Source organism: Helobdella robusta, assembly GCF_000326865.2.
Source record: "Helobdella robusta unplaced genomic scaffold HELROscaffold_35, whole genome shotgun sequence".
In the NCBI taxonomy this organism is placed as follows: Eukaryota; Metazoa; Annelida; class Clitellata; order Rhynchobdellida; family Glossiphoniidae; genus Helobdella; species Helobdella robusta.
This window is the reverse complement of record NW_008704704.1, coordinates 381,590-395,092: the sequence shown is the minus strand read 5'-3', so window position 1 is coordinate 395,092 and position 13,503 is coordinate 381,590. Positions and strand designations below refer to the sequence as shown.

The 13,503-nt window shown below is 33.3% G+C and overlaps 1 protein-coding gene across 1 annotated transcript; it reads right to left on the bottom strand.

Annotated features, from left to right (window-relative positions):
* Positions 1-9,606: 9,606 nt before the first annotated feature.
* Positions 9,607-10,272, bottom strand: HELRODRAFT_175775 (hypothetical protein; the record flags this gene model as incomplete). The annotated part of the gene is made up of 1 exon (XM_009023167.1): positions 9,607-10,272. The coding sequence occupies one exon, from the start codon at positions 10,270-10,272 to the stop codon at positions 9,607-9,609; it is 666 nt and encodes a 221-aa protein (XP_009021415.1).
* Between the last annotated feature and the right edge of the window lie 3,231 nt (positions 10,273-13,503).

Sequence of the window (13,503 nt, the reverse complement as noted above, 5' to 3'; positions counted from 1 at the left end):
ACAAAAATATTTAACAAAATTTTTGCGGTCACCGAAAAAACCGCACATTTCAAAACCGCAACCGCGTAAAACCGCATGATTTAAGCACCGCAACCGCGGTTTAAACCGCGACAACCGCAAACCGCGCAGGGCTCTAATGTATACATGTATTTGTGTTTTTGTATGTATATATATGTGTGATTGATAGTTTTATGCTAGTTTGTGCGCGTGTGTGAGTGCATGTAGAAATATGTGCATAAATAAAAAAAAATGTTAAAAAATATTGTCACTCTAAATATATATATACAATAACAATATATATATATATATATATATATATATATATGTATATATATATATATATATATATATATATATATTAGACATACTTAATTTTTAATAAAAGGTTTCATTATAATTTGCTCCTAAATTATTTATGTTTGTTAATTGTTGACAACAAAAAAAATCAAAAATAAAACGAAAGTTAATCACAGACCACTTATTTGGCCTAATCATTATTTGTTCATATATTTAAATTTCATTAAAAACAGTTTTCTAATTTGAACAAACACTCCCAAAAATGCTGAATAATTTTCAAAAGTTTTGTGCCAAAATAGAATTATTGTTAACACTATTTACGAACAATAATAAATATAATACAAAAAACAGATGTTCATGGTGGTGGGTGTCGGCAGCATCGTGACCTCCCTGGCTTCCACTTCCTCCCACGCAGAGGTGCCTGAGTTGTTGGGGTGTCTGCAAAAGTTCGAGTTGGAATGTTATAAATCGACGTTGTTGATATTTATGGCTATGGATATATTGAATGAAATAGCAACTAAAAAGTTTTAAAAGTTGTGTTAATCATTCCACTGCATAATTAAATGTGAACACTTCCGCCAACAGTAAATTACAATAGCTAATTAACTTTGACGACAGAACAATTTCCTCCAGCATTCCAATCACTGATGTCCATGCAAGCCTCGCTCCGACTGCCAACCAACATTATTTATTAATAGCCTGAAACTACAAATGCCTCCAAAATAATTATTATTACCAACACTTCAAAATAATTTTTGCCACTTTTCTTGCCACAACCAATCCTCTTCGATGCACCAACAAATGAGCCCCTACCTTCTCATCATCTCCATTTTACTGCTCTTCACTGTTATTAGTATTTATTATTACAGCAGCTACTGATACTGCTACGACTACTATACTGCTGCTACTTTAACTCTACTACTACTACTACTACTACTACTACTACTACTACTACTACTACTACTACTACTGCTACTACTAAATTTTCTACCATTTCTACTACCACTGCACCACCACCAACAACAATAATTATAATGATAATAATATTTAACAATAATAATAATTATTATTATCATAGTTATAAAAGATGAAACAAAAAAAACAATTTACAAATCACATGCACCACACACGCGCACACACAGAAACACGCACACACACGCAAATAAACACACTTTTAAATGTACCTGCTTCACAATTACTTAAACACAAAGAAAGACAAAAACACAAAAATAAAATTCAGCAGAACCTTCATTATCAAAATATGATATAGACAAATAAACAATTTAATAATTGAATGAATAAATGATGGATGATAAGGAGAGAGAGAGAGAGAGAGAGAGAGAGAGAGAGAGAGAAAGAGAGAGGGGAACGGCGTGCGTGTTTAGCCGGCACACGAGAAGACATGCAGAAGACAATTTGTGAGGCCCGCCCCTATTTGATATTAATCACCCGCAACAAGTCACCCGACGACCATTAATCAGAGCATTAATTTGAAATTTGATATGAAAGGCGGACTGGCAACCAAGTCATTACGACGGCCATCACCACTATCACCACCATCCACTTTTCTGGCATTCTATTTTTATGATCGTTATGGTCATCATCAAATGAGGTGTCCGCGTCATTGTCATCAACATCACCATCGTCATCATCATCATCGTTGTCGTCGTCATCAGTGTTGAAATTATGTTTCTAGTGTTTCTAATTAATTATCATGGCATATTTCATCAAGACTTTCCATTTTAATAACATCTTGATGAGCTGGCGCCACCATTCAAAACGATAAATTTAATAAAACAAGTTGATGAATTTAACCTGCTTTTAAGCATTCTTTGGCACGCTGACGTGATGACCGCATAACAGCGCATCGTGGTTACTGATTAAATAATATATAACACAACTGCATTTCAAACTTAATTTATAATCAAACTGAGATATAAAACGCTTATGCGAGTGATGTTATATTTCTTGCCACTCACAATAATGTTTGTTTTCAAATAACAACATCAGCCATTTCAGCCATCCATCCATCCATCCATCCATCCATCCATCCATCCATCCATCCATCCATCCATCCATCCATCCATCCATCCATCCATCCATCCATCCATCTATCTATCCATTAAGTATCAATTCCACCCTCCACCCATCCATCCATCCATCTATCTATCCATTAAGTATCAATTCCACCCTCCACCCATTCATCCAACCATCTATTTTCAACCAACCATTCATTCATTCATTCATTCATTCATTCATTCATTCATTCATTCATTCATTCATTCATTCATTCATTCATTCATTCATTCATTCATTCATTCATTCATTCTATTTCTCCATTTATCTAAATTTATATTAACGTAAAAATTAAAAAAAAAGATTTTATATATTAACGTAAAAATTAAAAAAAAAAAGATTTTAAACGGAAACCAACATGCCCCATCACACGGAACATTCTCCTGGAGTCCTGCACAATCCTCCCATTCAGACAGACGGATATTCATCTGAGGTTGATTGGTATACATCTACAGACTTTGACCTTTGATTTGAATGCGGTCGATCATATTTCTCATTTTCTCGCGCCATCGCATGCTATCAATTTTTGTGTTCACTGTCAAAATGTCAATAAGCAAGATGCAAACGAACGAACAAAACGTACGACCAGACAGACAAACAGAAGCACAGGCGAACGTACACCTCTCGGGACGAACACGCTCCACTTGTCGCAACACGAACGAATGAATGAATGTGTTATGTGCAATGTGCTTATCAACAAATGTACTCACGAAAAATGTACGTACACTTTTATGTGTATTTAAATATGCTTACAATGCAATTATGTACATGTACAATAGCTTAATATTACGGTACGCAACCTACAATGTATTGTGAGCCCATTGTTTCAATGTGCACAATGTAATGCTTTAAACTTTCTTAGCGGCAAATTTTATGAGTGGCTTCTTTTTATTGTCCAACAGATTCTACTGTTGCGGTCAGTCAGCTGTTATCTTCGGATGGCCATCTAGTTCTAGATCTATTGTGCTATTTTTTCAACCCATCGTTACTATAACCATCATCGTCGTCGTCGTCACCATCATCATCTTGTCACCACATTATCCATCACTATCATCATGTTTCCCCATTCCCAACAACATCATCACTATGCCTGCCCTACCAACCTTCATCCACTCCACTTAATATATAATAACAACAATCAATAAACCCCATCAAGCGGAAGCAGCAAGTAACATTTGCATTACAAATATCTACCAGAGTTCAACAACTTTAATGAGCAACAAAACATTTACCGTTGACACAACAACAACGGTCGAAAACAACAACAACACAACAACAACAACGAAGAGGACCAAAACAGACAAATCTCAAACAAATCAATCTTCATCTTAAGCTAAAAACAAAAAAAATAATAACAATTAAAAACCAGCAAACGATAATTGAGTACGGCAACTTTATGACGGCTGTTGAGCGAAAAAACAATTACTCCAATGTACACTGTAAGGCTGATGAAACCAGAATAAAATTTTTCAAACCAGCACTCGTCAAATGTGCATAACGTTTCCAATCATAAAAGCAAACAATATGATACGTTTGTTGGCCGATAAAATCAGAATAAAAAATGTTACTCTGAAATACCAACATTATGAATAACGTTACTACAGTGCCATTAGCATCATTTCAAAACGCGGAATTCCATGCATGGAGTGATAATTAACTTCTTTCTTGTTAGAAATCTAATGACCAAATTTACTCCCAGTTCAAAAATGGCGAGTGGCTATTTTAGTATTTATCGATAAAGTCCAATAATCCAACTGCAACTCGATGGTGGCACTGAATAGATACACTACACTCCACGACAACATTTTGAATATAATCGTAGAAAAACTAAAGTCGTGTGCGGGACCAGGGATTTCAATATTTGCTGACACGAACTGCAAAGATACCCGCTCACTGTCGTGTCTCTTCAAGACATTACGTCCTGACATCGCATTGCTCGGGGCTACACAAATGAAATTTTGGAACTAACGGTCTGCCAAGAATCGAACTTCCTTAACTCCAAACAGTATAAAATATCTAAATATTCTAATTTGCACAATAATTTACTGGACGATTTTAAACATTTAAAAATATTAATGAACACTTTCGAAATTTCGCCGCTAGGCTTTTTTAAGTATTTCAATTTGTCATTAATCGACTTAACTTGGTCTGACCAATTTAACAATAGTGTCATGTACTCTGCAAAATCGTCATCGTATGCCATTTATTGTGACAGAAATGCTAATTGAATGCATCATTTAGAACTAATCTTTTCTTGCTGTACGCATTCTTCTTTAGGATGTCGAGCTTCGTAGAATATTTTAATTTTTAATTTTAAAACCATTTTACTTTTATTAAATTTTAATTCATTAACAATTCTTTTTAACGTGTGATTTATGAGGAAAATAAAATGATGTTCCCATTATTATTATTATCAGAGTTGAATTGAACAGAGTTGCAATTCAAATTTACAAGAAAGTATTTGATTCAGCAACTGCCAACAAACTCAAATTTGTTTAGATGGGGGAAATCAAGTAACGACTTATGTAATGCGAAACAAACACGTCCTTTCAAACTGCAGCTCAGCCGTTGCCCTAAGAAGATATATGGAGCGCCACAACAAAATTCTCACCTTGATTGTGGACCACCTAAGGTCGTGTGTGAAGTCGGAGCTGACCTTATTTTCGGATCTGGATAAGGAAACAATACGCCCAGTATCGCAGGTGTTTAATTCGCTCCGTTCTGACGTTGCCATGATCAGCGGTAACACGATTGAGATCCTGGAGCTGACGGTTTGTCCCGAGACAAACTTCGCTACATCTGAACTGTACAAACATGAAAAATACAATAACAATCTCAAAAATGATTTGTCAAACGATTATTTAAATTTTAATATCATGATTAAAACTTTCGACATTAGCCCAACGTTTTAGGTTATCATTAATTGATTTAACTTACCAAGTCGATTTTAAAGATAACTTAACGAAGTGTGTAATTAATTCATCATACGAGATATCCTGTGATAGGAACAATACATGAACAATTTTTATATAATTTTTTTTATCATCCTTGTACTCGTATGTAAACGATGAGCATGGATGACTGTAAGCATTTTGTATATTTATGATAATTGATTTTATATTTTGAGGTTTGATGATAATAAAAACAGTTCCCATTATTATTATTATTATTGTTATTATTATTATTATTATATAATCTGCACAAATCGTCATTACATTGGGCTGAAGCCAATGCATTTCTCCATATAGAACTACTAAAGCGTCTCGATGACGACGGCTTCGCCATTGGTTTTCAAAATACAATCTACTCATATTTTACGTCCAACTGTGGTACATTAGCAAAAGATTCAAAACCTGGTGAACACAGAAATTGCGATATTCGACGCTTAAAAACAAAATTAAAATACTTAAAGACATTGGCTCAGTCAGACAGCCTACTCAACAATGACGTCGTGATGCTCAACAAACAAATAAGGGAAATATTAAAAACAAATAGACTGAATAAAAAAAAGCAACAACATTTCAACAAAACTCAAACAAAACTTCTGGTAAACATGTAACAATATTTTTAACGACTCGAACTCTCAATCGCCACTTTCCAATATCAAAACCGCCACCAACTTCTTTAGAAATCTTCTCAACGTAGACTATCGCAACACGTTTCGTCTTCCAGATTGGATTGCTCCTCTTTCTGCTCCTTCATTTCAAGGAAATTTAAATCCGCCAACTTACACCGAGATCACAGCTATTGTGAGGAAAAGCAAAACGAAAGCATCTCCTTGTCCACTGGACCAAATTTCAATCATAACTCTCTAAAGATGTCCAATATTAAGAACATACCTTCACAAATTGTTTCTAATGTGTTGGGCTTTCTACAACAATTCCACGATGCTGGAGTAGAGAATTGACGGTCCTGATCTACAAGAAGTGTGCAACTGACCCATCCAATTTCCGTCCGATTAATCTTCAAACAGTACTCTACAAAATATTTTAAGTTCTTATAAAACCGAGACTACAATTTTCTTGACAAAAACAACTTCGTCAGCAAAAATATTCAAAAGGGCTTTTACCCAACTGTCGATGGACCAGCCGAACACACCCAGATGCTAACTCATCTATTTAAAAAAGCCAAATGTCATCAACGTACCATTGTTGTTGCATTACTAGATTTGAGAAATGTCTTTGGAGGGGTAAACCATCATCTCATTACTTCAATCTTAAAATATTACCATATTTCATTATCTAATAACATCAATATATTCCAGCTATATTCTAGATATCAGTATCGGTTAACGGTGAATTGACGCAAACAATACCGGTTAGAAAAGGTGTGCTCCAAGGAGACTCATGTTCACCGCTGCTTTTTAATATTTGTTTTAATCCTTTTATGAAAATCTTGGACAGCAATGAGTATAAACAATATAGCTATCTCTGGAGCCCAACTTCCGACATAAATACTAGAGCAGGGCTCCAATTTGCCAACGACTCGGCAATTATAGCACACAGCACTGATGGAGCACTGATCGATTTAAATCAAGTTTGGTGTAGCTGGTCAAAAATGGGAATGAGAGTTGATAAATGCTGCTTTTTTGGAACGAGGAAAAAAAATGGCACCTATGATCAGTTTTTACCACGACTAACGATTGATGATGTACAAATCCCTAACGTGGAGATTGGCCAATCTTTTACATACCTAGGCAAGTCATACAATTTTAAATGCAAAGACTCCAAAGCAAAAGGCGAGTTAAAGTCAAAAGTCATTCAGCCGTTGGAAGAGATTTCAAAATTAAATGTGGGCCCACAGCAAAAACTCTAAATTCTAAAAAGATTTGTTCTCTCACAGCTGAATTTTAAACTTTGAAGCTACAGCTTTTTGTTGACTTGGATAGCGGAAAACCTGGATAGTCTAATTGTTGAAGCTGTCCGAAATTGGCTAGATATGCCAAATAGCGGCTGTGTAGCAGAACTTATTTTGCTGCCAGCAAAGATTGGAGGCCATTACATTATGTCGCAAAAAGATGCCACAGAAAGAACGAGATTAAAGCTGCGCAACTTTTTCAAAACTGGTCAGAACAAAGAAATTCAATGCTTATACAAAGAATCGACAATCGATTATATCAAGATCGACAACACTCTCTCAAAATCAGGTACCCTAAAATTATCGCTCAAACAATTATAAAAAGAAAGAATTGAATCGTGTTTCAACTATATCATTTCGCTGAAAAGTCAGGGTACAATTATCTCCAAAATAAAAACCGCCATCAAAGCTAGCAACATTTCTCGTTGATCAAAAACTACGAAAAATCTTGCTGGAGCCCTCTTTAAATTTGCTAGAAATTATTTGGTTTAGCCACTGCTGACAAACGCTAGTTTGTTTATATGGGGCAAAACACCAAGCCCTCTATATCCTCTCTCTGGCTCTCGGCAGACAAATAAGCATGTGGTTTCTAACTGTAGTTCCAACTCCTCTCTAGCAAGATACACCGAAAGACACAACAAGATTTTAGCCGCGATCACCAACCGGTTGAAAGTATGTGCGCCTGCCAATTGTCGGTTATTTGCAGATTTGAAATTTGACTGTGTTCAGCCTCTATCGGATCTGTTCAACAATCTACGTCCCGATATAGCCATACTGAAAGGCGACACAGTCGAGATTTTGGAGTTGACGGCGTGTCATGAAAGCAACCTAGAATCATCCAGACAATATAAAATAAATAAATATTCCAAGAATTTGCATAGCTTTTTAAATGACATTTACAAACACTGCTCAATGATTATAAATACTTTTGAAATATCTTCAGCTGGTTTCTATAATAACTTTAATCTTTTATTGTTTAAAATTATGTGGCCGGTTTCTTTTAATGATGAGTTTATAGAGACTGTTATAAGGTTATCATACGGTATTTATTGCGACAGAAACAATTTATGATATAAATTTGAATATATTTTACCGCTCTGTACTTTTATTTTGGATTGAGCATAGTGGTTTTATATTGACATTTTATTATTTTACCATTTCATAGTATTAATTATTTATAACCCTGGTTTTTAATAAAAGAGTTCTCATTATTATGGTTTATAAGTCACACAGCTTTTAAAAGCTTAGATAATAGATGGATCCAAGTTTCATTCAGAAACCTCAGGATTTCATGCGAGTACTTTCCTCAAGATGTCGGCAGTTCCTAACGGTGCAATTTTTAAACCTCAACCACATTAGGTTTTCCAGGTATTTCTTTTAGATTTTTTTCCAACTACATCCTTACTACTCCCATTGCTTTAACTACCACAGATATTGTTCTAGATTTTACTCCCACATCCCTGAAATTTCAATTTTTATATCTCGGTATTTCATATATTTTTCATTCTTCTTTGCTATGATATTTCTATATTCTGATATGTCAATCAAAAGGCATTTTATGTATTCTTATTCCATTTTATGTATTCTTATTCCCGCCATTATTGTTTTGTCTGTTATTACAGTAACATCCCACATCAACGCGACTTCATCCGTTTGGACAACTTTTTCTGGTTTGTGTTTTTAGTATTTTTCAGTCACTGTATATTTAATTTCTTTACACATTTTACAGTGGATATAGCTTGCCGCTTTGTTGGGGCCGATTAAGATATTCAATTGGTGCAAGCGCAGAAGAGCCAACTATAATATGTCCAATATATTTTTCTGTTTTATGACGCATTCTACATTAGGGTAGGTCGTCCCAAAACTTTTTTTAAACTATTGACTATGAATAGCAATAAAAAGTTGCTCTAGCATATATGGATCACATTTGGAATAAAATTAAAAAAAAAATTTTGTTTAACTTTGCCGCCAGGGCCTTGAAAAATGACTTAAATTTGCCATTGAAATAAGCTCATATAATATATAACATTATTTCTATTCAATGCCAATTGTTTGATTAATATTAAAACCAAGATTTACATTTTATTATTTTGTTAAATTGTTTCCAAATTATTTTTTTTTTGTAAAAAAAAATATTTTTTTTTGTAAAAAAATTATTTTTTTTTGGATTTTTTTTTATAAAAATGCATTTTTTTGTAAAAAAAAACACAAATTATTTTTTTTCGTAAAAAAATTTCAATAATTGGAGTGATACAGTTACACAACATACTTTTCGGTATATTTGATAATTAAAAGACACTGTTTTTTGCATATAAGAGAAAGACATTGAATTTTATTATATTATAATATATATTTACTATTATAATATTATCAGTTTCAGTTAATCTCTCCTCTTTTCCAATCCTTCTTCAAACTAAAATGTGGAATTTCTTTTCTTGATTCTAATTTTGCTCTTATATATCTATCACGTCTCAGAGCACCACAGACTGGCGATGATGCTTCGGTTACCAACTTTACATGTCGTTCCACGCTTTGATTATGGCAAGGATATTTTTTTAGTGTCCACTTCCAAGGTACTTTAATTGCTGCTTCAATTTTTTCATCACTTATATCTCGTAGCATAGGTGGCGAGGTTCTTGGAACGTCTTGCCAATTTAGAAGACAATAGTATTCGGCAGCCTCAAAGTTAAGAGAAGGACATTGAAATTTTCTGATTTTACCTTCACCAGGTGCTGTGGCTTTTCTTGCACATTTAATTTGTCCGGCTGCAAGTTCTCTTATCTCTGTCATCCAGCAGATTGCTGTTAGAATATTTTCTGGGTGACCAAAAAAAGCATTTCTTTGAATACATTTATTTATTATCTGGAGTTCAATTTTAGGAAGAAAACGCGTAAATTGAATCAAGCGCCACAGGTGCTTAGCATCCATATAACACTGAGGTTGTATTTTTGTAAAAAAAAACCGTAGTGGAGCATAAACTATTAGAATGTAGTCCGTGGGCAATGTGAGTTCTTTAGAAGATGACGTGGTTGAAACATACATTTTGGCTGCTGTATGCCAACGTGAATGGATTAAAAGGACCAGGTTTTTTAGTCAGTTCTTTTTATACTTTTCCAATTTCTATTGCTTTAACTATGTTGAAAAGATACTGCTGATATTTGTGATATCTTATAAAAGTGTCGGCAAATTATTCTGTCGTTTTTCAAATTTTACAACAGTTAACTCATGACATTTTCAAGTGCTTTCCCTGTTGCTCCACAAAAAGCTTTTGTGGAGCAATAGGCTCTTTAATTTGGCTCCTAAAGTAACGTAATATGTTTTTCAACAAAAAAGCTCTTGCTACAAGTTAATGACGTACAAATAGTTTTGTCTTTTCTTCCATCAAAGGAAATTGACTTTGGACCTGCAGCAGCTAGAGTTATCTTTGCTTCATACGTTAATTTGGCTCGAAGCCGTTGCCTTTGTCGTCTCAGCTTTGAGCGGTCAATAATAGCTGTCCTATCGTTTTTTTTATAACTCCATAGTCTGTGAGGGCAGCTATAGCTATAGCAGCTCCTGCAACATCAGATACGCCATACCTATCGCATTCTCTAGCCACTGTAGGAAACTGGAGTATATTTCTAAAAGATTCTGCGTGAGACGCCTTGGACTTTTCCCAAACTCTTTGTTTTTAAATTTCTTTTAACACACGTTTTAAATCAATCACTAAACTTTATATAAAAAAAACCGTTCTATTTCATTTGATGAGGAAGAGCATCGACCAATTTGAACATGCGTCACAACTACCAGAATTGGAAGCCCAGTTATTCCTAATTTTAGTAATTGCAGTTGTTTATAACTATTTCCAAATTTATTATTAATTATTAGTAGAGCATCTCGATAACGGTGTTTATTATTTCGAATGAATTAAAAAATTAATATTGCCGTGAACGAGAAAATTATGTCCTTGCAATTATTAATTTTCTTCATTTTAATCCCTAAAATAAGAAGTGTAGTTAGTAATTTGGAGTATTTTTATAATTCCTAAAATGACTAATAATAAAAATGATTACTCTAATCATTAATTATAACTTTAAATTAAAATTAATTGTTTTACTATTATTAAATGCCAATCTTGCTCCACCTGGCGGCAAAGGAAGATGAGTCTTGATTTTGAAAAAAATTTTCATTTTATACTAGATCCATGCTATAGCAACTTTTTATCACTATTCACATTCAATTTTTTTCTGACGACCTACCCTATTCTACATGACACATTTGCAACATCTTCTAAAATACGTTTTTAAACCCTCTTGTATTTAACGTTTGATCTTGGGCAGCAATTATTAAGCTTTCTGTTTCACCTTTTAACAGCCCTTTTTTTCAGCCAGGGTACAGATAATTCTGTTACCATCTTTTATATCTTGATCTCTGAAAAATTGCCCTTGGAGGGGTTTGCTTTTGATTTGTATAAGACTTTCTTTTTAATAGATTTGAACTTTGTAACAATTTCTTCATTTGTCAGTGTTGTTTGATTCAATTTTCCTAATATTTTTTTTATTCTTTTTGCAACGAAAATTTCTTCTTCATTTCATCAACTTATTGTACATATTTAAATAGTAATCATTTTTACTTTCATCACTTTCATAAGTCCTCTTCCATGAATATTCATAAAAATATATATTTTATCTTTATCTGCCGTCAGATGATGAAAACTATTAATTGTTAGTAGCTTCCTGGTTTTTCTGTCTATTTTTTCAATTTCTGATCTCAAGCAATTTAAAATACCAAAACTATATGCCAAAACTGGGACAGCGATACCATCGATAGCTATTTTTTTATTTTTACTCTTTAATTGAGTTTTTTAATTCTATTGTAGTATTCTTGTTTAATTTTAGTTTTTACTATCTTCTGTTCTATCCCGCTATTTTTTCCATTCCAATGTGTTTATAAACTTCACTTGCTTCAATACTTTTAAGTTTCCTTTCATGCAAGAGTACAATATCTCTTACCTTACAATTACTTTTTTCTACACCTTTCAACTGCAATGTTGCACACTTATCAACACCAAATTCCATTCTGATGTCATTACTAAACTGTTCTCAACTTTTACATTTTGCTTCATATTTTCATAATTTGAAGTAAATAATTTTATGACTTATTTGTGTTAATTTATTAAGTTTAAAACCAAGTTTAATGTTATTAGTTAAACCAGACAATGGCATTAGGATCATTCAAAACAGCAACGGTGATGTAGCATCTGCTTGTGATATTCCTCGTGCTATTCTAATTATTCCTGATCTGATGATTCATTATGCCACAAATTCAAAATTGCTCTCCAGCTTTTTATTTAATGTTTTATAAAATTCACTATAATCTTATTAATTTTGTATATTTTAATTACTTCTGTAACCCAAAAATGTGGTACACTGTCATATGCTTCTTTATAGTCAATCCATGTTATGCTCAGATTTTTTTAAAATTTTGTTGCGTTTTCCACCACTTATTGGCTTATTAATAACTAGGGATGCACCGAAGTTCGGCCCCGGCCAAAATCCGGCCTTTTTTTTCAAATCAGGCCGGATTTGGTGGCCGAATTTAGGGCCGGATTTAAGCGTCTATCAACATTTAAAAATTTTATAAATTGAAAAAAAAATTTTGTTGAATTCGATTAATTTCATGTCAACAAGTTAAAGGCTAAGCATACATGACACATAATAACAACATCACTAATTGTGAGGTGAGCTGGACAATTTTTTGTGTGCTATAACATGGGTTATGCATAAATTATAAGCTGATTTTTGTGCAAAAGAACTTGTGCACGTGATATACACTACATAATTGTATATTACGGATGATATAGCTACATAATATATATATATATATATATATATATATATATATATAAGCGCATAATTTAAAAATATGGTATGTTAAAGGTTAGGCTAGGCTTACATGGTACATAATAACAGCATTACTAATTGTGAGCTGAGCTGGACAATTTTCTTTGTGCTATAACATGGGTTATGCATAAATTATAAGCTGATCTTTGTGTACAAGAAATTGTGCACTTATATATAATAGTATATGACGGATGATGCAGCTATAAAGCGCATAATTTAAGAACAATACATTTATAACCAAATATTGAGCATTTTTTATTATTGGTGAATTTTATAAAAATGGCTGAAAAGAAATAATAATAAACTTTTTTTGTACACTGGAATTTTTTCAATAAAAAACAATCAACACTTAATGCTTTGTGTTATTTTTTGGTGTTCAACATGTAGATAA